We start from the raw sequence: 27562 nt of genomic DNA on the forward strand, positions 1-27562 counted from the left end.
TGACACTAAAACTCTTGTTACAACTCTTCTGTCAGGTTGTAATCATAGGTCACTGGAAGCAAAACTGTCATTTCTGCCACTAAGATAAAAACGATATTCGTCGACCAACGATTATGAAGGCTGCAAAATATTGATCACGAAATGAAATAATATTTAACAGCAATAACTGGCATTTAATTTTGAAATGGACTGACACTGAGATCCCCAAGATAACTGGTCATCAGTTGGCTCACTTCATGTCTCATTATTGTTTGGCTGCTGGTTACAAAATAAAAACAATACAATCAAATGTTTTGAATCTTAAAAAACAACTCAGTTACAGTGAAGGTAAAAAAAGTTTATTTCATTAGCAGTGGTGATTGCTGCTAATTAAGGAAAATGGCTGGAATGAAAACCTGCAGCCACTGTGGCCCTCCATGATCGGAGTGTGACACCCTTCCTCTATAGCCTAGCAGCATGTGCCTCTGGTTATAGCTCTACAGACAGGAAAACATTTAACTCTTTTTTGCATTTATGTACCTAATAACCATTGAGAGGATTTGGGAATTAGCAAGATCCAGCAGTCAACACTACTGATTCTACAGATTTTAACACTCATTGGCAAGTAACAGAAAAAAAAGTTAGCAGTGTCTTTCAAAATGAACCCCTTAGGCATCATGTAGAAAGGATCCACATTCTCTGCTCCAATTAATTTTTTTGAGTTAGCTAACTAAATGTAAGGTCCAATGGTGCGTGATTTTTTGTGGCCGAAGTTCAGCCAGCTTAATATATTTTTAATTGACTGGTGTGATTGGGATGCTAAGCATAACACATTTCAAACTGAAAAAAAATGTCAAGGGTGTGTAATTCATCAAAACACATCATTCTGTAATTTTTTTCTAATTTACAACACTGAATGCCTTGTTTAAACATTAACAGTCTGTACTGGAAAAAGAATGTTAACCTCTAGGCTAATGACTTCTCCAAACGCTAACTGGAGTCAGGTATTCCAATCAGTGAGATATAATTGGAGGTTCCCAACCCTATTAAAAAAGGCATACAAACTTAGGTTGTTGAAAGAGGCTTCTATTTCCAAGAAAAATCTGTGGATGTGTCTTCTGTCAAGAAATGTGCATCTAGTATTGCTTTTGCAGCAACAGCCATCCTCTGTGTGGAAACTCAAACTTAACAAAAACATGTTACTAGATACTTGTGTTGCATATTTTTCACATCAGGCATCTAGTAATACCTCTCCTTGAGTTTCACATTAGACGTCAATCTAACTTGAATTGCATGATAGTTGGATCTGTGCCCTGTTTGAGATGTGTCAGTGTTCCTTTGCTAATACAGTATATTAGTAATTGTGTTTCAGACTATCACCGTCCTGGTAGAAGCACAGAGAGTACTCTTTATGACTGCAGCTTCTACAACTGCATTTATTTTCTTACATTTAAACATCAAAGAGGTCCTAATGACTGTACACTAGCTCTCCCCTCACCGAATTCACACATCTGACTTTAGCCATATTTGAGACATATTGAAGAAATATGTCACACATTTTGATTTTAATATTGCTCAAGTAAAGAGAAAAAAGAATGAAACTTTTTTTTATTCTAAAGAATTTCTCCAGGGGTCCGCAGTTTGTCTGTGCTCAACAAAAGGAACTATGTAATAGGTATTGAAGGCATTTCAAACTGATTTAGTTAACCTAAAGTAGCATTTAACTAGATACTGAAAATTTTTAAAAAGAAAGCCCTTTCATGGGTAATTATATACTTATTGTGCTGGGAAGAGTGAAGAATTTCCTCTGAACCTTTCCAATGAAAACGGCTACTACACATTATTTATTTTTAAAATTAAATGCAAGATTTTACTGCTTTTAATTATCTTTGAGAATTGCATTGTATTACAACAGCCATAATTCACATTTACGTTAATTGAACACTGTTTTCAGTACTAAAATTGTTGTTTTCACCCAATTATCTCAATATTCTCTGAGTTGTGAACATGCCTATCCAGTACAAATAACACTTTGATAAAATGTATTCCTAATATTACACAAACCATAAAAATAAAAACCTGGACACTGTTAAACATCAGATTAGTATTATAATGAAAAGCACAAAATCATGTTGAATCAGACAGACAGGGTTTCAATGGCACCTTTTCCACGTCCAATAGTATGAGAAAAAAGAATTTTTCAGAACTAACTAGTTGCATGGAATATTCTATACATTCAGAATGCAGAAAGTACTGAAGAAACCATACACTGACCGAATTGTGGCAAAACTGAAAATACTGCATTTTACTATATGTATGTTGTAATCTTTTGAACTGTCATGAAAATAGATTGCTTATGTTTTCTCATCTTTAAAGATCCCTTTGATACTTTTTGTTTACCACAGTAAAGTTAAAAAATAGTTAATCTAAAAATAAAAAGTTGCCATGACATATTTTAAAATTTAGCAATAACAGTAACAACAACAATAATAAATCACTGCTTATAAAACTGTTAAAGTCAAACAGTGTAACGATTATGGGGTTAAAGTCTTCTTTTTAAGGAGGAAAAGGGTGAAAGGAAATGTACAATGCACATAGCTGATAACAAGTACAGACTTAGAAACCCTCAACACTTTAGATTTATTGATAGTCCTCCTAACATTTCCAATCAGCAATTAGTACTTACACTTATATAATAATTGGAAAAACATAGCCATGGATAAAAGGAAAAGAAACCAAAAAATGAAATGCACAAATTACAATTAGAGAATTAGTTCTCTTCTTGCTTACTAAACATCGGGTTCAACTGGGACCTCTTCTGTGAGAGGCCGCGTTTCTTCAACCAGGATGGTCTGCATCCAAAAAGATTCGGCACTCAGGTCTTCTCTGAAAACATCGCTAAGGTAATTCATCTCTCTTGACTCACTATTTCTACTCCTAACCCTTTCCGTAATGCTTTGCTAGGACATGATAATTATTTAACAAAAAAGTGCACTGCATTACTATTAATAACTAACCTCAATGCATGTAAAAACTCTAGGCAGTGCGGCATAAATACGAATAATTTAATTACAATTACACCTTTAGATGAACAATGTATTAAATCTATAAAAACAGATTATAGATTAAATAAAAAATACGCACAGAGCGGCGTAGAATGAATATTAGAAATAATATAGTACATCTCCCCAACACTGATCCTCTTAAGCCCCAGTACTCCGTTATAAACAAATTCAATTCTTTCACCAGGATAGATTTACCTGATTTATATAAAATAATTTCTCAACTGAGACCCTCCACCTGTGTCCTTGACCCAATACAAGTTTTTTCAAAGTAGTATCAGGCGTGCTAATTGATAGTATTCTTGACATAGTAAACTCGTCATTAGATACTGGGGTCTTCCCAGACTGTCTTAAGACTGCTGTAGTTAAACCCCTACTCAAGAAAAATAATCTTGACTCCTCTACTTTTGAAAATTTAAAACCTATTTCTAACCTGCCTTTCTTAAATAAAATTCTAGAGAAGGCAGTCATTATGCAGCTAAATGACCACCTCAATAAACATGCTATTCTTGATTCTTGAAGTTTCAGTCGGGTTTCAGAACAAATCATAGTACAGAAACTGCACTCGTTAAAGTAGTAAATGACTTGCGGGTAAATGCAGACAGAGGCCGTTTATCTGTTCTCATCCTCTTAGATCTGAGTGCCGCATTTGATAACATTGATCCAATATTCTTAGAAATCGCCTTAGTCAGTGGGTGGGCCTCTCTGTCAGTGTCTTAAATTGGTTTGAATCCTACCTGGCAGGTAGAAAATTCTTTGTTAGTTGTGGTAATTATACTTCAAAGACACAGGATATTCTACATGGTGTTCCACAAGGCTCTATCCTCTTTTCGATCTACATGCTTCCATTAGGTCAGATTATCTCGGGGCATAACGTGAGCTACCACAGCTATGCCGATGACACGCAGCTGTATTTATCAATAGCACCTGATGACCCCGACTCTGTTGTTTCAATAACACAATGTCTTACTTGTGTTTCTTAATGGATGAGTAGTAATTTTCTCAAGCTAAATAAAGAGAAAACTAAAATTTTAGTGATTGGCAATAATGGATATAATGAGGTTATTAGAAATAAACTTGATGCATTAGGATTAAATGTCAAGACGGAGGTGAAGAATTTAGGGGTAACTATTGACTCTGACCTGAATTTTAAATCGTATATTAATCAGATCAGCATTTTTTCACTTAAGAAATATAGCAAAAGTTAGACCTCTTATATCATTGAAAGATGCTGAGAAATTAGTTCACGCTTTTGCTTTCACTCGACTAGATTACTGTAAACCATTCCTCTCAGGACTACCCAAAAAGACATAAATCGATTGCAATTAGTGCAGAATGCAGCTGCTAGAATCCTAACTAGGAAAAGAAAATCTGAGCACATTTCTCCAGTTTTGATGTCACTACACTGGTTACCTGTGTCATTCAGAATTGACTTTAAAATACTGCTTATGGTTTACAAAGCCTTAAATAATCTCGCTCCATCTTATATATCGGAGTGTCTGACATCTTAAAGAGGCAGTCACCGGGTTACGTACGAGATAGGAACTGTAGATTTGTACTTAAGTTAAATTTGTATGTAAGTCGGAACAGGTACCGTATATCTTCCAATAGTAGCCCCAGCGTTTATTAAAAAAATTATTTGGACGGCCCGGCGTTTAAAAGAGATTCGCCTCGCAGACAGAATGGTGATGGGTAAACGGGGTTCATTTGGCAGTAAAATACGGTATGGTACCGTATTTACGGCCACAAAATGTAGGCAACAACACCGGATGAACATTTCAGGATTTAATGAAATTATCAGTACAGCAGTACGGTCTTATTAAAGCAGTATACAGTATGGTACTACTGTAAGCATGAAAAACAGGTACGGTAGACATCAACTTTCTTGCCAATGATGCCAACAGCACTGGCCTGCACCAGTCCGAATTTCGCACGAAAGCGCTCATCAGCCCAACAACTCCCCTGCGGAACATAAGGAAATGCAATAAGCTCCAAACTCACGCATATACGTATACATTACGACATGAGACTGGATAAGATACAATACAGTACAGTACTTATCATCTACTCGTCGTCTGAATAGGTAATGATTGCTTCGTTATTTGCGAGTTCTTCTTCATCTTCCTCTTCTTGTGATGGCAATACAGGTACTCCCATTGCTTGTTGTAATGCAGTAATCAGTTTTATCAGGATTAACGTGTCGAAGATGGCATTTTCATGTTCTTACCGCCACCTCTGCCCTCCCTGTGGGGTTATGATTGACGTGAGGACGAAAGGGCAAAATGTACACAAAGAAATTTCTTTTTGACTTTCTCGCTTCCTTGATAGCATCCGACGACAAAACATTTTTGACATGAAAAGGTACTTACCGTATGATTCACTGCTGGAGGGCGGTACGAAAAGAGGATTAGCGTACGAAAAAGGCGGTGGGTCATTGGAGATCGGCATTTACTACAGACCGGCGCTTAAAGGAGACCGGCTACTATTAGAGACTGGTTTCTATTTGTAGCAACATCTCTTCAAACCCGGCGTTAATTGGAAACGGGCGTCAATAAGAAGCCGGCTACTACTAGAAGATATACGGTACATTATTTTAATAAATGCTATTGTTGACCGACTGTAACCAAGTGCTCTGCCAATGAATGATGGAGTTTCACCTCTTTCTGACCTTTTTACTATTTCTACTTTATTTTCAATGGTGATGTTTTTTCTCTTCTTTATCACCAGCACTTGCATCAGATTTTTGTTTCAGAGACATTCTTGAAGGGTTAAGACAAAAGGTTAAGATGAGCTCTTCTGCACAGCACTGTACAGCTATCACAGCAGGAAGGCACCCGTCCTCAGCACGTCTGATGTATGGGTTGGGCCAAATATAATTATGCAATTTTCATTACACTATAACTTATTCAGTTTATTACATAGAAAATCACCCGAAAAATCCTGGACCATTGAGGAGTGTGCGAACTGAAGACATGAAGAATTGTCTTCGTGCCGAACTGGAATCATCCCTGCATAAATCAAAGTCATCCAGACGATCTGGATCTGCATAATTAGATCTGGGCCATCCTGTACTGACAAGAGACAACTTCCTGCTATGTGCGTAACAGTACAAGCAGGCTTGCTATTGAGAATGAATGGGGGCAACGATAGGCGGTTCATCGCCAGCCCACCTCACAGTCACCTCCACTACAGCATGCTGCCTGCAGCATCTGCAGCACCACTGCCCCTATTCAACACGCAGCCATCCAAGGCACACTACAATGCTACCCCCCGCCACCCCGGTCACCTTCAATGGCGTCTGTTCAGCCACAACCGGGTCACCGCTTGCAGCATTACCAGCCGCCCACCTAGAAAGAATGGGGCAGCCGTGTGTGGTGGGCAGGCAGTGAAACCGCTTGCCGCTGGGTGCCGCCTGAGGGACGCTACACTGCGCGATCAGCGAAATCCCCCCCTCTAGCCTCCGTCCAGCCACTGCTTGCACCATCCCCAGATCGAAGATGACGGAACGGCAGTTACTGAGGCGCATGCATCGCAGCAGCGGCCCCGTTCGTATGTCGTAGGTCGGATGTCCGTAATCTGGGGACTACCTGTATTCCAAATTGTAACCTTAGATCTTCAAATGAGTGTCTCCTTAGAATTCCAAGAGCTAAACTTCAAAGAACTGGTGAGACGGCCTTCTGCTGTTATGCACCTAAAATCTGGAATAGCCTGCCAATAGGAATTTGCCAGGCTGATACAGTGGGGCACTTTAAAACACTGCTAAAAACACATTACTTTAACATGGCTTTCTCATAACTTCATTTTAGTTTAATCCTGCTGCTCTGTATATCTGTATATCGTTATCATTACTATTCATGGTGGCTCCAAAATCCGTACTAACCCCTACTCTCTCTTCCGTTCTTTTTCCGGTTTTCTGTTGTGTCGATCTGAACTACCACCACCTAATCAAAGCACCGTGATGTCCCTACATTGACGGTTTAAAGGCCAGAAGTCCACGTGACCGTCATCATCAAGTCCTTCCATGAGAACCCTGAATACAATGAGAACTGATCATTTATGTTAGGTAGAATGCCTATAGGGGGCTGGGTGGTCTCGTGACCTGGAACCCCTGCAGATTTTATTTTTTCTCCAGCTGTCTTGAGTTTTTTTTTTTTTTTCTGTCCTCCCTGGCCATCGGGCCTTACTTATATTCTATGTTAATTAGTGTTCTCTTATTTTAATTCTTACTTTGTCTTTTTTCTCTTTCTTCATCATGTAAAGCACTTTGAGCTACATTATTTGTATGAAAATGTGCTATATAAATAAATGTTGTTTTTGTACTATTTTCATATATTATTATGTCAGTTGCATCCTCTATTTAGTGAGGTAAATTTCTGTTATCTAACCTACATGAGTCATTTACAATATAACAACAGAGTGGTACAGTCTGCAGTTTAAAGTAAGAATTAAAATCTATTATCAGAATTTATAAAGAAAGTTGTAATTTACACAGAGCATTGTTCTTATTAGACTCATTTCTTTTGCTCATAAACAATAACTGGTATGCATATGTGGTGGAAATATAACAGGCCAGGTTTCAGTAAAATTAAATAATTTCTTTCAAAGACAGGATAAATAAAGTATTGTAAACAATGCACATAAAACAGAAACTCAAACTTTGAATCATCTTAACCCTAAATAGGAAAAAAAAAAAATAGTATTTTGCATACCTGTAGGTTTACTTAAAGCCTGCAAACCAGGAAGAGTAGCGGAGAAGGGAGATCCCATGTAATGTCTTGGGCTACCAAGCATAAGCTAGATTAAACAAAAGGGAAAAGTTATATTATGCATGTTACATATATATTGTATCAACAGTTATCAGTTTTAACTTCCTGCACCCTGAAATCATAACATAGCTTTGCAGCAAACTCTCAATTACCTACTAGTGAATGTAAGAACATTTTTCTTACTGGATTTTAATGAGAATTTTGCTTTAAAAACTATGTTGGAGTGAATATGTTTAGCTCATGCATTGAAAATTTTAGTATTTCAACATCCTTTTGATATTTGGCTCTAGTTGCTTTTAGATGCTGAACACCATCAGCTCAAGGTAGCGAAGGTACATCAAAGATAAATCATTACTGTTCACCTTCCATAATAGTAAAGGATTATGAAAGTAAAAAACTAGAATGAGTAAAAGATAGTAGATAAGGTGACTAAAACAGTTACTTCATGCTCACATTAGAAAAACTTACAAAGAGAAACTTAAAGCAAGCAACTCATCATCTGGTAGTTTAAACCAGAAGTGAGAGGAGTATTAAGCAATGAATTAAACACATTAGAAGCAAGTCATTGTCAGATATTAACAAAGTGTCACTCTTTTTTTTTATTTTATTGAAATCACACAACATTCCATACAAATAGATTAATTTTACAAGAATAAAATTGAAAACAAATCAACCCCCAAGAGAAAGAGAGCATGGGCAGCAGAATAAATCTTAAACCTAGTAAAAATAAGAAAATAGATAAATTAATAAGTGAATACAGATGAATGGAGAGGAAAAAGAAAGAATGGGGAGAGAATCTACTTCTTCAGTGCTTTAAAAGCTTATTTTAAAATAGCACTGATTAGATCCTGCCAGGTTTTGAAAAATGTCTGCACAGATCCTCTAACTGAGAATCAGATTTTTTCCAATTTCATATAATATAAAACATCAGTTACCCACTGACTTAAAAGGGGAGAGTTAGGATTCTTCCAGTTGTGCAAGATAAGTCTGCATGCCAGTTGTGAAGTAAAGACAATCACAGTTTGTTTGTCCTTCTCCACTTTAAGCCCATCTGGGAGTACACCAAGCACAGCTGTTAGTGGGTTAGGAGGGATTGTGACGCCAAGGCTGTCTGAAAAGCATTTAAAAATGCTGTTCCAGAATGATGTTAATTTGGCGCAGGCCCAAAACATGTGACCCAGTGAGGCTGGGACTTGATTGCAGCGTTCGCAGGTTGGATCTTGCCTTGGAAATATTTTGGACAGTTTTAAGCGAGACAGATGTGCTCAATATATAATTTTAAGTTGAATAATTGTATACTTTGCACATATGGAGCTTGAGTGAATTCTCTGCATTGCTACCTTCCACTCCTTTTCTGAGATGTTGAGGGAGAGATCTTTTTTCCATTGTCCTTTTGGATCTTTGAAAGGGAGGGATTGCAAAATGGTTTTATAAATTGCAGAGATACTGTCTAAGTCCTTGAAACTGATCTGATATATTTTCCAGCATAGAGGGAGGTGGGAGATGAGGAAAATCGGGCAGGTTCTGTTTAACAAAGTTTCTAATTTGAAGATAGTTAAAGTTTACTTTAGAATGTAATTGTTCATAGGATGCAAAGACGTTATCTATGTACAGATCTCTAAGTGATTTAATCCCAAATGTTTTCCAGACATTAAAAACTACATATGTTTGCGAGGGTTGAACAAGGTGGTTCTCGTGCAGAGGTGCCACCGATAAAAGATTCTCTATCTTAAAATGCTTTCTACATTGGTTCTATATTCTGAGTGAGTGAAGCACAATTGGGTTATTAGTATAGTGGCAATAATTTGCATTTATTGGGGCACAAAGTAAGGAATATAAAGAGGAACTGCAGAATTTTATTTCTATTGCTGACCAAGCCTGTATATGTTCATGTATTTGTGTCAATGTCCAGGTTTTTATATGTTGTATGTTTGCTGCCCATCTAAGACTCATCTAAAGGGTTACACAAGCAGAAAAGTACTTTGGAATTGTTTTGCATTAAAACTGTTTTTAGGAAAACATTTTCTTATAAGTCAGACTAGGTTAAACTTACAATTACTCCTGATCACCAAAAAGCATTTTCAGGAGTAACAAAAGAAAGAATAAGATTATGCAATAACAAATGTATTGCAGTTTCCTATCTGCACTGCTAGTGTGTCAGCTTACCTTGTATAACTGCAAGAACCTAACCCATCCTCCATAACCCAAAGAGAAATCAGCGTCTTACATATTTTAAGATTTACAAAAAAAATTCTTTATACGATACCAGTGCAAATCCTATGCTAAATTTGGCAAAACATTAATTAAAACCATTTGAAAATAGCCCAATAAAACCCATGTTTTATTTTTGCTTAATGTTTTAATATGGTATATAATAGCAACTATTTCACATTAGGTGATATTCTGGTTTACGTTCTTTAACATACTTAAATTTCCAGAGAGCTATAATTATGATAGAATTGTGTTCTGGTCATTATGGCATGATTTTATGCTTAATAAATTTTAAAGTAGAAAAAAAAAATCATTCAAGGACAAGTTAACAAAGCTCTTATATAATCCATATTCCTAGCTAATACTCCTTGTTAATGGTTTTAGTGGAGTTAAAAAATTGTCTAAACCTGACAAGATATTCTGGTACTGATCTTGTGAAGTGACAGAAAGACTTACTCAGGAATTCTGGGCAAAAGACATTATTCAACATTATAAATTACAGAAAATAAAATCAGACATGAAAGAATATTGGTTTTTTTTTACTGCATTTAGAAGCACAAACAAGCAGGTCACAACTGTACTTAGGTACTAATACGACAAAGCTCAATGCCTTTGAAAGTATCACTCGGAGTGAATATACACATTTTAAAAGTTAATGCAACTGCAAAACAACTTTTTTGTTCTATATTAAAATAGTTACTTGAATGGGAACAAAAATCATCATTAGTGTTGTCTGTAAAAATCTTGATCAGTGTAATTCTATAAACTACATAGCCAGTTTGTGCATATTTGACTTTATACCTTTTGCTTCATTCAGAAATGTAAAATGTCAATTCTGTTTCAATTTAGAGAAAATGGATTCTCAGAGGAGTTGCCAGCTAACCCAATACCGCAAGACTCGGACTACCATACGAAAAGAAAATACAGATAACCCATATTTATTCTGAAGGAACTTACATGTACTGTAGCAACTGCAGTGTGCAGCTGGGGGCCCTTGCCCGACCGGGACATAGCCACGCTGGGAGGACCGGGAGAGCAAGTATGGCCAGAGCGTTACCTCCCCAGGTACGCTAGATGGCAAACCCCTGGGTTGCAGTGGTGCCTTGGACTCCTGCAGGGTTTCATGGGAGTTGGAGTTTGGTGCAGCCCTGTTGGGATCCGCAGGCGACCGCCAGGGGGTGCTGCAGCAGAAGCTGCTGAGTCCTTGTGGGCCACACCCGGAAGTGCTGCTGGAAATGAGTCATCAAGCACCTGGAGCATTTAAGGGTGCCTTATAAAAGGAGCCACCAACCACTACTCGGACAGCCAGGGTTGGGAGGAAGAAGACAATGCTTGACCAGAGTAGTGGAGGAGAAAGGAGAGAAAGAGAAGGAAGCGAATTGTTTGTGTGCTGTGCTCGTGCTGAGATTGTATTATACTGGTGGGTAACGAGAGAAAGCGTTTCCCATGAGGTAAAAAGAAAATAAAAAAATCAGTGTGTGCCTTGAACTTGTGTCCCTCGCTTGTCTGTGTTGGGTTCAGGTTTCGGTACCAGCCTGGGTGGTCCACAAAACATCCACTCAACTGCAGAAAGACAGAGGCAGATGGGTAGTTTTCAAGTACAAACTCATGATATTAGTGGTTACACAAGTTTACACAAGAGATACAAAGTCATGTTAGATTTGTGTATATAACTATGATTCAGTTATCATTGTTCACTGGGTATTGTGCCTAAAACAAAGGACATATTTATGCTCTAAGTTCTATATATAAAAAGGTTTGCCTTTGTAATGTGTGATTTTAGGTAGGTAAGGTAATGTGGGGCTCAGATTCTCATCTAGGAAAGAGAAGCACAGGTTTAAGGTTCAGTCAGGTGCATTTTGAGGCAGAAGAGACAAGTATAGCTTGAACAAATTGACATTTGAACCAGAGGAACATTATTTATAGGGAAGTCAGTCATGTATATAAAAAGTTAAAAAACTGTTTAATATTGTTTGTGAGGGCAAAAAATGATAGCACAGGGCAGGTATTCTTTTATAGCAATGGAACTTGAACAAAGATAGAGCTTAGTCAACAGCCATTACAAGAATACTGTACTAGTAATTACCACAAAATACCCAAGGACAAAAATATAAAACAAAATAAATGACATGTTATAATGCTAGAAGCAAAAAAAAAAAAAAGAAATGACACTAAATGTTAATATGCTACACATAGCTAGAACACTATTGTGAAATTTGTGTCAATACTCGGTATAATAAACAAAGATAATTATTTCAAAAAGTTAAGCGAACTTGTAAAGTTAAAGATGTGGCGATATATTTAAAAGAAAAATTAAACACAAGGCTTCTTTAAATGAAAGATGGGCCCTTTCTTAGCAAGGGTATTTGGTTACCAATTAAAAGAAATAAGCACAGAAGGAAACATGTTACAGGACGCTCAATGTACTGTTAGTTACTGTACGCTAAGGAGAAGCAGTTGGATCATCTGCTGGCGCACTACGTGTTCTGCTTGTCGCGCTGCACATCGGTCATTTAAAAACCTGTACAGCAGCTGTCCTTTTGCCATTTCGCGTCTTTGCCGTTTGCATTGTGAAGTGGAGGGGGCTTAACGCACGCTAAGGAGAAGCGGTCGGATCATCTTCTGGATTGCTGCTGCTGGCGAGCTATGTGTTCTGCTTCTCGCTTGTCGTTGTTTTAAGAGCTGGGAGCGCATGAAGTGTGTCTGCCAAAACCATTCCAACAACTACTAGGTTAGATGAACTTGTTTTAAATGTTGTCTCACTGCCTTGTCTCACATGACATTAAACTGTCTCTCGCAGGACGTCAAATTGTCTTCCGAGAAGATTACGTCTTGTCTTCCTATTCTCCCTCCTAAGATTTTTTTTATAATACAGAGAAAGTGTTACTTAGGTCTTGATAAGTTTGAGTCTGGATATTCTCTTAAGTGTATACCACATTGAAAACATAGATTGCAATTCAAATTGTGGATCATGATATGATTTTTTGGAAAGATCACCCAACCCTCATTTGACTAATCAAGTTTTCAAATTTATGCAGGATTCATTAAACCTTTGGCGAGCTACTTGGAAAGGGGTGGCGAGCTACTGGTAGCTCGTGAGCAACATCTTGGAGACCCCTGTTTTGCACACTCTAGGCACTCTGGAAGAATGCACAGACTATCGTTTCTGCCTCCAATGTGATCTCCAAGATTATCATTATTATTATCAAAGCAAGCACTGTACTACCAGAACAATCATAATGCATGTCTTAAGGCTCAACTAAATGTCTACAAGTGACAGGAAAAGACAAATTAAAAGACTGTTCCCATTTTTTCTTAACCTGAAAAATTTAAATTATTTTTGGACTAAACTCGAGTTTACATAAAAAAAGCCATAATCCTAAGAAAAAATAATGGGCATTATTGTAAACTTGCTTAAAATCACAATTCCTATTTAACAAGCCAAGCTCTCGCTCTCTTTCTTTGTCTCTGTCTCATTTAGCTATACAGCCATATTCTAGGTTCAACCAGTTTATACAGTTGCTCCCCACATATTTTTGGGGTACTGGAGAAGAATTTTGTCATGGCCAGATGCCTGTTCTGGTGACAAATTCCTTTATGTGCATTTTACACCACAAAAGAGTGACCTTATTTTATCCCTAGGTCAAAAATAACTCAGACTACTAATGTGAAATAAATGGAAATTTCAAATAAGCATTTTTGTCTTGCAGAAAATAAACTACCATCATTTTCAATGTTCCTGCCTAGCGGTTTGTGCTGCTGGATAGGCTGTATATTGGATTATACAACAAACTGTAAATTACTGTATAGATAATAGGCCAGAGTATCATTGTGTTGGAGAGTATAACAAATAATGAATGAACAGTGTGGCAAGCGGCTGGGGGGGATACCCAGCCGGGAAGGGCTGGGAGAGGGACAACGCCTCCTCTGGACCACAAGAGGGCAGCTGTCCTGGTTGGAATGGGGGCTCAACCCTATAGGGGCCCATGGTCACCGCCAGGGGGCGCCCGAACGCCTGAGAAGCCCTGGAAGTCAGTACTTCCACCACACCCGGAGGTGCTGGCAGAAGGAAAGCCTGGAACACCCAGAGTGCTTCCGGGTGCTTGTGCGGCACTTCCACCACACCGGGAAATACCGCAGGAAGCTCATCAGGAGGCACATGGAGCACGGACGGGTGGGCTTAAAAGGGGCCGCCTCCCTCCATCCAGTAGCTGGATTAGGGTGGAAGAGGACAAAGCTCGGAGAAGAGGAGAGGAGTGGAGGCGGTGAAAAGAGGACTAGCGAGAAGCCCAGACTTGAGGGTGTGTAGTGCAGGAGCACCAGGTTGTGTGCACTAGTGTATAAATTGTAAATAAACGTGTGGTGGTGTTTTAAACCATTGGTGTCTGCCTGTCTGTGTCCTAGGCTGGCTTCCACAACAGTTTAATGAATTAAGCCATGAAGTTCAACCACATATTTGAGGCAAAAAAGAGAAATTTCCTGGTCAGCATCAGTACGAAAAGAGAAGAGTGGAAACTGGTGGGTGGCATTTTGGGTAGGAACATAAACCAAAATAATACAATAAAAAAACTTGGAAAAAATATAAAAGGCTGTATCCTCTTCCATCATTTCAGTTCCATAACAACAACCTTAAACTAAAAAAATCTATCTAACCAAGGTGTTCTTTAAACAAAATATAATGTTCAAATTCTTCATGTTCAGATAAGCGAATATACAGATATCATATATTAGATTTACAGATGGAAGTGTTAACTAAAAGCCCAGATTAGGTAAACAAAATCCACTTACTCCAGGAGATAAAGAATGAGGTTGAAAAGCACAACTGCTGTACTCGCTGTGTAGAGAGGAGTCCATGTCAGGTTCAGAGAGGTCACTAACAGTATTGACAGATGTGACAGAGGTGCCCATTCCAGGAGCCATTGAGTAGAACATTTCTATAGAAATGCAGAGAAAAATAAACTACATGAAAAATTAAAAACAAATACAAACAGAACACTTCTATAATTATTAAATTGTATTATGGCTCAGTTATTATGTTAGAACTGTTCATGACAGTGATTGTATAATTAACTTCCAAAGTATTGCTTGATGTGGCAAAAAATAAATCATTTTAGCACAAGGCTGAAACATAGCATAGGATGTGAATATTACCTATATCCACAAGTCTTACAAAATCTTGATTTAATTTACTACCATATTATAGTTAAAGTTAAATACCTGCATTATCAAAGTTCATAGTATTAAAAGATTGTGGTCCTTTGTCAGTTTCTGTACTTTCTACATTAAGCTGTTTATTTAGATCCTCTTCAATCAGGCGCAAGTCCTCAGAACCAAGGGGGCGGCTCTTTCCTCCATCTACAAGCAATGCTGTTTCTGTATTTTACCCCCAAAAAATAAAAAGACCAGAATACATTCAGCTTAAACAATAATAAAGTCCACAGTGTGAGACTTTCTAGACTGTATTCATTATTACCGGTGTAAACATGGAGTGATGAAAGCAGATCAGTTAAGTGAAAGATTTGATCAGTTGACAGCAGCAGATGAAGGGAGCCCATCTTGCCATCTAACTCCAACTGAGACAAGGCAAGTTTATAAAGAGTTAATACTTTTTACTATTATTATTTTCAATAATAAAAAAATACAAACACAAAAAGCAGATGAAGATTTCTTAAAAATACATGAAAAAGTGTCTTATTATATACAATATTCAAAAAATGGGATTGATCTTAAAAAAATACTGACCAACGCATACTTTTTAAATTATCCCACATTTAGAAGTAATTCCAAAAACACTATGGCTAATCTGAATTTTAAATTAACTTTAAACATCCTTAAGAAAACGAAAACGCATTTTTAAAATATTCAATTAAAATAAGAAACAAATAAACTCAATTTTGTACCTTTGGGCCAGGTAAAGCATCATTTTGTTTGATTTTAACTGTTGTTTCCATGTATCCAGAACAAGTTCCTATTAGTAAGGGGCACTGAGGGTGCCTAATTTCTTCACTGTCACTATTCAGATAAATAGGCTCCTGCAAAACATATCAAATTTGGAAGGCTGGCTATTAATATAGAAAAATGTGTCCCCTTCTAGCAACATGTAACTAACATAATTGAATTCCCCACTGACAGCACACTTTTAATTAGCCACTAATGCTTTAACATGTTTAGAAACTGTTTTATTACCTAAAAGAACAATGTTGATAAGAAGTAGTCTTTATCTGTGATAGTACCTGATTCTCGCAGAGTTTCTCATAATAAAGCTGTACTCCACTGAGCTGCAGTATTTTGTGAACAAAAGCAGGAGGTTGGTGGATATCCACTGGGACTGCCTGACTGGCATCTTTCACTGCCTCATCACAATAATCCAGTCTGGAAGACCGAGAATCAGGCAGTGAGAGTGCAGATAACACAAAAGAAAACAGCTACATTTAATAAGAGACTAACAGTAATCATTATGCTTGTCTTTAAACTAGGAACACACAGACAGTTCGGAGTTGCAGATCTTCTTTAATAATGTGCCTGTCAACACTGCCCATTTTGGACAACAAATCCTGGCCACAGTATATTTTAGCAATGGACATTTTCCAGTTAAAGAAATGCAAAAGTAATTCTGTCTCTCTGACACCTAAAAATTGACAATACAAGAAGTTAACTTTTTTGATTTCCCTTTTTGTAGCCCATTCATCTCTTACCTTTTAATGTGCACTTCTAAGGCAACCCCAGACTGTGACACAAGAGGTGTGTGCTCCACTCTGATAATTACATCCAAAAATGTTACTTTAATCCTGCGCAGAACTGCAGAGTCACAAAGAGAAGTGATGCAGTATTATTTTGCAAGAAATCACTGTAATACATAAGTATTATCAGAAAGTATTTACAGTTATATTAGTAAAAGGTTAAATTGCATCAAATATCTTTGTTAAATTAAAATAAAATCAGTACTGGTTTGGTTCTTGCAAATAAGGCAGTATTTTATAGGCAGTAATAAGGCAGTAATTTTATAATAATTATATTTTAATGCAAACTGGGTAGAACAGCATCTTTTTAAAAGTCCAGGGTATATATGTGGCATAAAACCAAAAATGTTGCATACACCCGTTTCCACACTCACATCGATATGTATAAAAACTAAGCTTAGCATAACACTACGCACGTTTTCACAGCAGCCTCAGACCATGCGTACTCACGTTTCCACTCAGTTTTGTAAATGGGTGGCACCCAGCGTCAAAGCAGTGCTACTGTTTCTGTGTGGTTTCCCTTTCTTTTTTAGATTTGTATCCATGATGTGGGCTTTATGAAATACACCAAAACTAATTGCATATAATTCACAAATTTAAGGAACATGATATTAATCAATCTTTAACAATATAATGGTACATGGAATGACCAAAGTATTCCAGCTACCATGGCTGCAGTAGCATTGTTAGAAGACATAATAAATGGAAGAATTAGAAGAGAGCGCATATTGAGAGATCATACTGACTTCTTGTCCCATGATGATGACTGGCTTGTAAATCGATCAAGATTTCCAAGAGCTTTCCTCTAGGATCCATGTCCTGAATTGGGTTCGGCTTTACAAAAGCAAACTCTGAGGAATTGTGCTGTCCCTGCTCCTTTGCAAGTTCCGTTCACTCTTGGGTTTTTAGCCGCAGGAGCTTTACAACGTGAACTGATCGGGTATTTCTCATTCATCATTGAGTCACACCATGCCAGTTTTATGGGATGGTATTATTCGCTTGTCATCCAGATATGTAAGATTTCTTATATATCTGTGGTTAAACAGGCAAACATCAAAGCACAATATAAAGGCACCTTCAGAGAATTAATTTGCTTATGTAATTAGAAAGCATTTCCACTCTATTAATGTGCAGATTATCTGTGCTGTGAAAATGCATCTCATTAATGTTGTGGTGAAATGGCCTGGCTCATTCATGAGAAACAGTGTTGGGAACAAACTTACAAATGGTGTTGTATGTGATGGCTGGCTTCTTGGTAAGATAAGAGATTTAATATTACCCTTTTGGACAAAAGTGTAAGCTATCTATATGATGCAACCACAATACACGGTAATTTAGGTTACAGTGGGCACCCGCTGAAGACATGGCTTCTCCCCGTTCGCCAAACTAATGACTGAACCAGAGCGATGTTACAATGATCTCCACATTCTGGCTCAAGCAGGGTAGAAAATAATACAAGGCAGTTTAAGGGCCTGGATAAGACTAGTGGATTGCTGCTTTATAGACCACAAAACATTTGTCACACTGTGCAAGCATGTAGTGGGCTGCATAATGTGGCACACAATCATGGCTTGCCCATAACTGAAGAGATGCAGTATGATGAACCTGACCCTGACTCACCAAATGATCAGCCAAGTCAGGCAGCATTACAACTTTGTTTGAATGTAATTTGCAGAATGTAAAAACAGGTAATCAGATGCAGCATTTACTTTTAAACAATTCATTTAATTTGTATTGCATTTTAATTGCAAAACACTGAACGGAAGGGGCTATTTATATTGATATGCATACTCAAATAGGCAAAATTCTGGGAGGAGTCAGGGTGGGGCTGTAGGCTTGTGCATGTGCGTTAAAATTCACATTGATTAGGATTTATAAAGGGAAAGTGCATGGAACTTTGCTTATGCAGTGTGAAACGTTGATTTTTTTTGTGTGTACGCACATTTCTAGTTTTTTCTGTATGCCATGTTTTAGTGTGAATTCTGTACAAGGCATTTTTCCTGAGGCCCCAGGTCACAAAGGAATTTATCAAGATATAATAACATCTGTTTTGGTTAAAAATAGCATTGGGTGTTTTGTTTATTTTTGGTCTCCCAATTAGTGCTGGGAATTTGGACTTGATGTCCTAACTTGACTTGATTCCCATTCACAATGCTCTGAATTGATATTGATTTTATCTTGACTGAATTAGCATGCACTATATATGATATAGTCTTGGTTTTTTTAGAGATGACTTAATTATGCATAGAGAACATTAATATAGTGTGACAAATTTCAGTAACACTTTATTTGACATTTAAAAAGAAATACTTGATTAGCGGTGCACAGTTAACATCAGTTTTTGCAAGATGTAGAACAAAATAATTTTGCTTTTAAAAAAAAAGACAAAAAAAACCTTTTCACAGCACTGCAGTCATTCAAAATTTGTCTTTGGGAGCCTTTTGAACCCAACACTGTCAACAGTCATGAGCGGGATGAGCCAACAGATGAGGACAAACACACATCCATGCAAGGGGAAGGTGTAAAAGTGCTCAGTGCTTTCATTAAAACAATTAAAAAATCATAGTGTCCAAAAAGTGCAGTGCTCAAATTCAATAAATAAATAATCCAGTAAAATGTGAATTGGTGGAGGTTAAAAACAATCAAATAAATAATCCATTAAAAACAAGGCTAAAACAACACAGGAGACTCCTTTAAAATTCAGCCCCTGGTGCTTCCCTTTAAAACCAACGCCTCTCCAGCTTATCCTACTTGAACCTCACAGTACAGAGAGACATCAAGCAACAGGCACAGACACCCTTCAATCGCGGCCTGTGTCCCCGCCACCTGATACACGGCTTTCCACAGGGAGCCACCCTCTACTCCACACTTACTGATGCCTTTCCAGGCTCCATCCAGAGAAAGTAGGCAGTCTCCCATCACTGACAGTCACTGGCTCCACCCGGTGAGAGGACACTCATGAGCATGATGATCACTCCTGCTCCCAAATCACTCAAGAGGAGTGATCCCCAAGCTCCTTCCTGAGCACTGGCCATCCGCTGCTCCCTGGGGCTCCATTCCCATCTGCCTGCTTCTTTCTCTAACCACTGTCTCTCTGTCACTCCTGCCTCTGTTCCTTTCTCATGCCAGCTCGTTCTTATAGGCCTCTGTGGGCACAGCATCTCAATTGCGCACCACAGGAAACCGATGAAGCAATTGAGACAGACCACACCCTCACATATAGGGCGCTCCAATTACTCCAAAAGCTCCCCGCAACTACACAAGCAAGCACACCCACAGAGAATGAGCCAGACAATTAATTATTTTTTTTTATTATTATTAAGAGCAGCCACCTTTTTCTGAGCCATGGACCTGCTATACATATCTTCAGTTGCTCACATGCTGCATTCACGTTAATCAGTCTCGAAAATGTGTCTTCACTGTTCCTCCTCCAAAAAAAAAGAAAATGCTCTAAAATGAGGACCTTGAGCCGATGCTTGTTGACAGCAGCATTGGATAAATGGACTAATATGATCCGTGTGGTATAGCTTATGGAGCTACTCTGGGACAGCTGTTTTGCACACACTCTCACTTTGGTATCACAGGCTACTCTGACAATTTTAACAATTGCCCATTTGCTTGGCCGGGTGAGAGTTGCAAACTTTTTCAACCATAGTAGTACACTTAGCCATGTGTTTAAAGAGAAGTAACATTTATAGGACTTGCCAACACACAAACTTGTGATTGATGTGGTCACGCGATGGAACAGCACATTGGAAATGCTAGAAAGGTTTTTAAGAGCAACAGTTAACCATTTCAGCAGCTCTACATTTAAGCTGCAAGGTTGGTCCTGGTGTGACGCGCATGTAGTGCACTTGCCTGCAACTCATCCACTACAGGTGCCAAGCCATTTTTAATATAGTTATATGCAAGTGTCAAGTAAGAATCTACTGCCCTTAACACTAGAATTACCAGAGTCTACAAAAAAACTTGTAGATCCGCCCCACCTTAAATCGCTTCTTAAAACTGTTCTCACCTCTCCGCCAGTCTCCTTTGTCCTGTAAATGTGCCGATAAAAACAAACTGGAAGCAGCCGGCTATTCCATTCCCTCACTGACTTAGAACGTGCACAAACTTCTCCCAGCTCATGCCTCAATTATCTGGGAGTAAAGTGCAGTTTTAGAGTGAAAATAATAGATTGTTATTTGGAACACACGCATTTTATGTGTGTTCCGTTTCTACAGTAATCTGTTTAAACACAATGTTAAAACAAACTTTTTCATATTTTAGTAATAAATGTTACAAAATATAGGCATAAACTATAAAATGTGTGAAGCACGAAGGCCAAGTTTACAACAGCTTCCATGGTGTACTGGCAACATTTCGTCTCTTAGAGCGCAGCAGACTTGGTGTACCTCAAGAGATCCGAGATCGGCTCTATGCTGGGGAGAAAATGTATTTACTGTATTTATTTTTAACCTTTGCCGTTCTGCCTGCCTGAACTCCCTGTCTCTCTATATAGCAATAACAGTAATTTTATTATTATATAGGAGCTTCCCTGTCTGCCTATCATGTAGTGCCTTTCCTTCCTATCTATCTATATATCTATCCCCTTAGCTGTTTTTTACATATCTATTATACAGTGCCTTCCCTGTTTATTTATATATCTAGTGCCTTCTCTGCCTGTCTGTCTGTCTGTCTGATTGCAAATGGCGCTGAACTTACTGCTCTGTACTATTCTGTCCTCTGCATGTCCTGGAGTACAAAAAGAAACACCACCATACAGCCATATGTGCGAACTGGCAAGATTGGGGAAAAAAACACGCGGTCACTGATTACAAACCGCAAGATGAATGAAAGAGACAATATATGTAAAAACATCATCGCACTAATGCAATATTATTTGAAAACGAACAGCGTCAGATCGGGTTTGAATATGCGCCCGATCTGATGCTGTTCGTTTTCAAATAATATTGAATTAGTGCGATGAAACTACTGCACTGAATAAGCTGACGCCTTCTGTAACAGCATCAGTGTGTATTCAAACCCGATTTGACGCTGTTCGTTTTCAAATAATATTGCATGTACTGTACTATTTTAGAATAAAAACATACATTTGATTTCAGTCAGTCTGTAAGAGCCAGTGTAAATGCATGATAATTGTAAAGTTTAGCTTTTTATTTTAATTCAGTTCCATTCTCTCAGACGCGTTCACGATCCCCCCCATCCCATCAGACACTGCTGTTTTCACATAAAGACGCGCTATAGCTCAAATGTGATTTATTTGGAGATGTGCTATTGCTTGAATGTTATTTATATAGGGAAGAAAGTACAGTGTCAGGTGCTCATTCCGTGTAATAGGAACCACAGCACAGAGAGATGTGTACACTGCAACAAGTACACATGTCGTAAATGTAGGAAGGGTGTGCGGGAATTGTTAATATTTGATTGTGATGATTTTATATAGCATGGATTGGAAATCAGCAGTTCTTAGCATTGCACCACGCAAGCTATCGTATCAACCGCCTACTGTAACTTGCTTTATTTTTTCTTCACTTATAGTCTAGAATAAAAGTGCACTTGTTTTGTTATACTTGTACACCAACATATGTTCCTGTGTTTGAGCGACACGGGCATGCTCAAAAATAGACGTGTAATGCCACGAAAAGTGCACGCAGGCACTTCAGTTCACAAGCATTGGTACGAGAATGCAGTCACAAGTATGCTGCAGAGCTATAGCGCATCTTTATGTGAAAACAGCAGTGTCAGATGGGGGTGGGTAGAGAAGGATCCTGAACACGACTGAGAGAATGAAAAGTGAATAAAAAATAATAATAAATAACCTTTACAAGCATCATAAATTACACTGGCTGTTACACACTGAAATCAAATGTATGTTTTTATTCTAAAATAGTAAGAAAAAGAGCAGTTTATTTCTCAAAACTGAGTCGTGTGGGATCGAACTCATGACCTTTTGGTTACTAGTCAGCAGCTGACACCATTACGCTACCGTGACAGTTGTAGTGACTGTGTGTCAATGTGGCATGCTAAGGCGGCTTTTTTTCTGCAGTTATATTTTTGAATAAAACCATATTGCTCTGTTATATTTGTACCTTTTGTGAAAGTGTTTCTTTGATATTTGGACTTCAGGCTTCATATATTATATAGTTTATGCCTAAATTTTGTCATTTACTAGTACAATATGAAAATCGTTTCTGTTTTAACAATGTGTTTACACGGACTACTGTAGAAATGGAACACACGTGAAATGCGTGTATTCCAAATAATGATCTATTATTTAAACTCTAAAACTCCACTTCACTCCCAGATAATCAATCAAGGCATGTGCTGGGAGAAGTTTGTGCACGTTATAAGTTGGTGGGGAATGGAACAGCTGGCTACTTGCAGCTTTTCTTTTATCAGCACATTTAGATTAACAAAAGACGCTGGCAGAGAGGTGAAAACGGTTTTAAGAAGCGATTTAAGGTGGGACGGATCTACGAGTTTTTTCGCTTCACTCATTTGCTTTCTGGCTGGTATAGCATACCATGGTTCCAAAAACTGCATCATTTGTCGAAAGCCCACATTTTCAACAACAGTGTAGGGTCTCATATAAAGTGCTCAAAAAAATTAAAGGAACACTTTGAAAACACATCAGATCTCAATGGGAAAAAAATCATGGTGGATATGTATACTGATATGGACTGGGTAATTTGTTAGAAACGAAAGGATGCCACATTGTTTGATGGAAATGAAAATTATCCACCTACAGAGGGCTGAATTCAAAGACACCCCGAAAATCAAAGTGAAAAAAATGATGTGGCAGGCTAGTCCATTTTGCTGAAATTTCATTGCAGCAACTCAAAATCGTACACGGTAGTTTATATGGCCCCCACATGCTTGTATTAATGCCTGACAACGTCGGGGCATGCTCCTAATGAGACAACAGATGGTGTCCTGGGGGATCTCCTCCCAGATCTGGACCAGGGGATCACTGAGCTCCTAGACAGTCTGAGGTGTAACCTGGTGGTGTCGGCTAGACTGAAACATAATTTTCCATAGGTATTCTTTTGGATTTAGGTCAGGCAAGCGTAGGGACCAGTCAATGGTATCAATTCCTTCACCTTCAAGAAACTGCCTGCATACATTTATCACATTAAGGCCGGGCATTGTCGTGCACCAGGAGGAACCCAGGACTCACTGCACCAGCATAGGGTCTGACAATGGGTCCAAGGATTTCATCCCAATACCTAATGGCAGTCAAGGTGCCATTGTCTAGCCTGTAGAGGTCTGTGCATCCTTCCATGGATATGCCTCCCCAAACTATCACTGACCCACCACCAAACCGGTCATGATGAACAATGTTGCAGGCAGCATAACGTTCTCCACAGCTTCTCCAGACCCTTTCACGTCTGTCACATGTGCTCAGGATGAACCTGCTCTCATCTGTGATAAGCACAGGGCACCAGTGGTGAACCTGCCAATTCTGGTATTCTATGACAAATTCCAATCAAGTTCCATGGTGCGGGGCAGTAAGCACAGGGCCCACAGGCCAACCTCATGAAGTCTGTTTCTAATTGTTTGGTCAAAGACTTTGACACCAGTGGCCTGAATGGAGGTCATTTTGTAGGGCTCTAGCAGTGCTCATCCTGTTCCTCCTTGCCCAAAGTAGCAGATACTGGTCCTGCTGATGGGTTAAGGACCTTCTATGGCCCTGTCCAGCTCTCCTAGAGTAACTGCCTGTCTCCTGGAGTCTCCTCCATACCTTTAAGACTGTGCTGGGAGACGTAGCAAACCTTCTGGCAATGGCACGTTATTGATATGCCATCCTGGAGAAGTTGGCCTTCCTGTGCAACCTCTGTAGGGCCCAAGTATCTCCTAATGCTACCAGTAGTGACGCTGATAATAGCCAAAATGTGAAACTAGTGAAAAAACAGTCAGAAAAGATGAGGAGGGAAAAATGTCAGTGGCCTCCACCTGTTAAACCATTCCTATTTTGGGGGTCATCTAATTGTTGCCCCTCTAGCGCACCTGTTCTGAATTTCATTAACACCAAAGCAGCTGAAACTGATTAACAACCCCCTCTGCTACTTAACTGACCCTTGATGATGTACTCTGATTAAAAAGTGTTCCTTTAATTTTTTGAGCATTATATTTACAAATTAAAAATTGCTACTGATAAACTGTTATTTTTTGGGCACAAGATAAAAACTGCTATTGCTAAATTGTTATTTTTTGGGCATGAGGTAAATTAAATGGATGCTTGGAGATAAACACCGTCTCTAGACTATTTAAGCTTTACTCATTTGGATATGTTCCTATAACATTTTGCAATCACAGTAAGTAATATCTATAAATAATTAATGAGAACTAAAGTTTATCTTCACATACTGATAACACTGGACAACTAGTTTATTTACCAGTTTCAATGGTCTGTGCAAACATTTCTAGCCCCTCCAGTGGAGCAGGTGGTTCATCTCCTTCCTCTGGGGTCTCCTTTAGGCACTCTTGGGCAAGCTGCATACTGGATGTCATGCAAGATGACCAGCATTGTGAGTCCACACCTGTAGCTTTAAGCACAAAAACACAAAAAAAGCTAAAGCCTCATAAGTAACCAAAATGGTATCTACAAAGAAAAAATTACATACATTAACACTAGATTACAGAAATACTACTTCCTAAGGACAACAATACAAATTTCCATATCAGATCGGTCAAGCACCAGGTTAACAATGACCGCCACCAGTACTGTTAGCCAACAGAGTGCTAGCGGAAATTGGGGTACTGTTGGCCAAAGAAGAGGGGGCAGACATGTCTGGAGGCAGGAGGAGAGGAGGAAGGTAAAGAGAGTGGAACTGAGGGTAGGAACTTTGAATGTGGGCAGTATGACTGGTAAGGGGAGAGAGTTAGCCGATATGATGGAGAGAAGGAAGGTTGATATATTGTGCGTGCAAGAGACTAAATGGAAGGGGAGTAAGGCCAGGTGGATTCAAATTGTTCTATTATGGTGTGGATGGAAGGAGAAATGGGGTAGGGGTTATTCTGAAGGAACAGTATGTCAAGAGTGTTTGGAGGTTAAAAGAGTGTCAGACAGAGTGACAATTATGAAGCTGGAAATTGGAGGTGTGATGATGAAAGTTGTTAGTGCATATGCACCACAAGTTGGGTGTGCGATGGATTAGAAAGGTTTTTGGAGTCAGTTGGATGAAGTGATGAACAGTGTACCCAAGGGAGACAAAGTGGTGATTGGAGCAGATTTCACTGGACATGTTAGTGAAGGGAACAGAGGAGAAGAGGAGGTGATGGTTAGGTATGGTGTCAAGGAAGGGAATGAAGAAGGTCAGAAGATGGTGGATTTTGCCAAAAGGATGGACATGGCTGTGAATAAATATTTTAAGAAGAGGGAGGAACATATGATGATGTACAAGAGTAGAGGAAGATGCATACAGGTAGATTACATCCTATGCAGATGAGTCAATCTGAAGGAAATTGAAGACTGCAAAGTGGTGGCAGGGGAAAGTGTAGTTAAGCAGCATAGGATGGTGGTCTGTAGGATGATGTTGGAGATCAAGAAGAGGAAGAGAGTGAGGGCAGAGCCAAGGATCAAATGGTGGAAGTTGAAAAAGGAAGACTGCAAGGTTAAGTTTAGGGAGGAGGTGAGACAGGCACTGGGTGGCAGTGAAGAGTTACCAGACAATTGGGCAACTACAGCAGATGTAATAAGGGTGACAGCAAGAAGGGTGCTTGGAGTGACATCTGGACAGAGGAAGGAGGAAAAGGAAACCTGGTAGTGGAATGAGGAAGTACATGAGAATATACAGAGGAAGAGGATGGCAAAGAAGAAGTGGGATAGTTGGAGAGATGCAGAAAGTAGATAAGAGTACAAGTAGATAAGGTGCAAGGTGAAGAGAGAGGTGGCAAAGGCTAAAGAAAAGGCGTATGATGAGTTGTATGAGAGGTTGGACACTAAGGAGGGAGAAAAGGACCTGTACCGATTGGCTAGACAGAGGGACCGAGCTGGGAAAGAAGTGCAGCAGGTTAGGGTGATAAAGGATAAAGATGGAAATATAATCACAAGTGAGGAGAGTATTTTGAGCAGATGGAAAGAGTACTTTGAGAGGCTGAGGAATGAACAGAATGAGAGAGAAGAGGTTGGATGATGTGGAGATAGTGAATCAGGAAGTGCAACAGATTAGCAAGGAGAAAGTAAGGACAGCTATGAAAAGGATGAAAAATGGAAAGGCCCGTTGGTCTAGATGACATACCTATGGAAGCAAGGAGGTGTTTAGGAGAGATGGCAGTGGAGTTCTTAACCAGATTGTTTAATGGAATCTTGGAAAGTGAGAGGATGTCTGAGGAATTGAGAATAAGTGTACTAGTGCCGATATTTAAGAATAAGGGGGATGTGCAGAACTGCAGTAACTACAGGGGGATAAAACTGATGAGCCACAGCATGAAGTTATGGGAAAGAGTAGTGGAAGCTAGGTTAAGAAGTGAGGTGATGATCAGTGAGCAGCAGTATGGTTTCATGCCAAGAAACAGAACCACAGATGTGATGTTTGCTCTGAGGATGTTGATGGAGAAGTATAGAGAAGGCCAAAAGGAGTTGCATTGTGTCTTTGTGGACCTGGAGAAATGACAGCGTGCCTCAAGAGGAGCTGTGGTATTGTATGAGGAAGTCGGCAGTGGCAGAGAAGTATGTAAGACTAGTACAGGATTTGTACGAGGGAAGTGTGACTGTGGTGAGGTCTGTAGTAGGAGTGATGGATGCATTTAAGGTGGAGGTGGGATTACATCAGAGATCGGCTCTGAGTCCTTTCTTATT

At 38.9% G+C, this 27562-nt stretch overlaps 1 protein-coding gene across 2 annotated transcripts in view; it reads right to left on the reverse strand.

The window, feature by feature from the left end:
• Positions 1-27562, reverse strand: part of atg2a (autophagy related 2A) — a 109591-nt gene that overhangs the window by 63486 nt on the left and 18543 nt on the right. For both annotated transcript variants that reach the window (XM_039760723.1, XM_039760722.1), the window contains exons 3-10: positions 25158-25307; positions 16714-16816; positions 16252-16390; positions 15919-16050; positions 15492-15591; positions 15236-15391; positions 14807-14952; positions 7751-7835 (exon numbers count right to left, since the gene is read on the reverse strand). In XM_039760723.1, coding sequence (XP_039616657.1) covers positions 7751-7835; positions 14807-14952; positions 15236-15391; positions 15492-15591; positions 15919-16050; positions 16252-16390; positions 16714-16816; positions 25158-25307 — 1011 coding nt within the window. The remainder of the gene's footprint in view (positions 1-7750; positions 7836-14806; positions 14953-15235; positions 15392-15491; positions 15592-15918; positions 16051-16251; positions 16391-16713; positions 16817-25157; positions 25308-27562) is intronic.

This window comes from Polypterus senegalus, chromosome 8, assembly GCF_016835505.1.
Source record: "Polypterus senegalus isolate Bchr_013 chromosome 8, ASM1683550v1, whole genome shotgun sequence".
NCBI lineage: Eukaryota > Metazoa > Chordata > Cladistia > Polypteriformes > Polypteridae > Polypterus > Polypterus senegalus.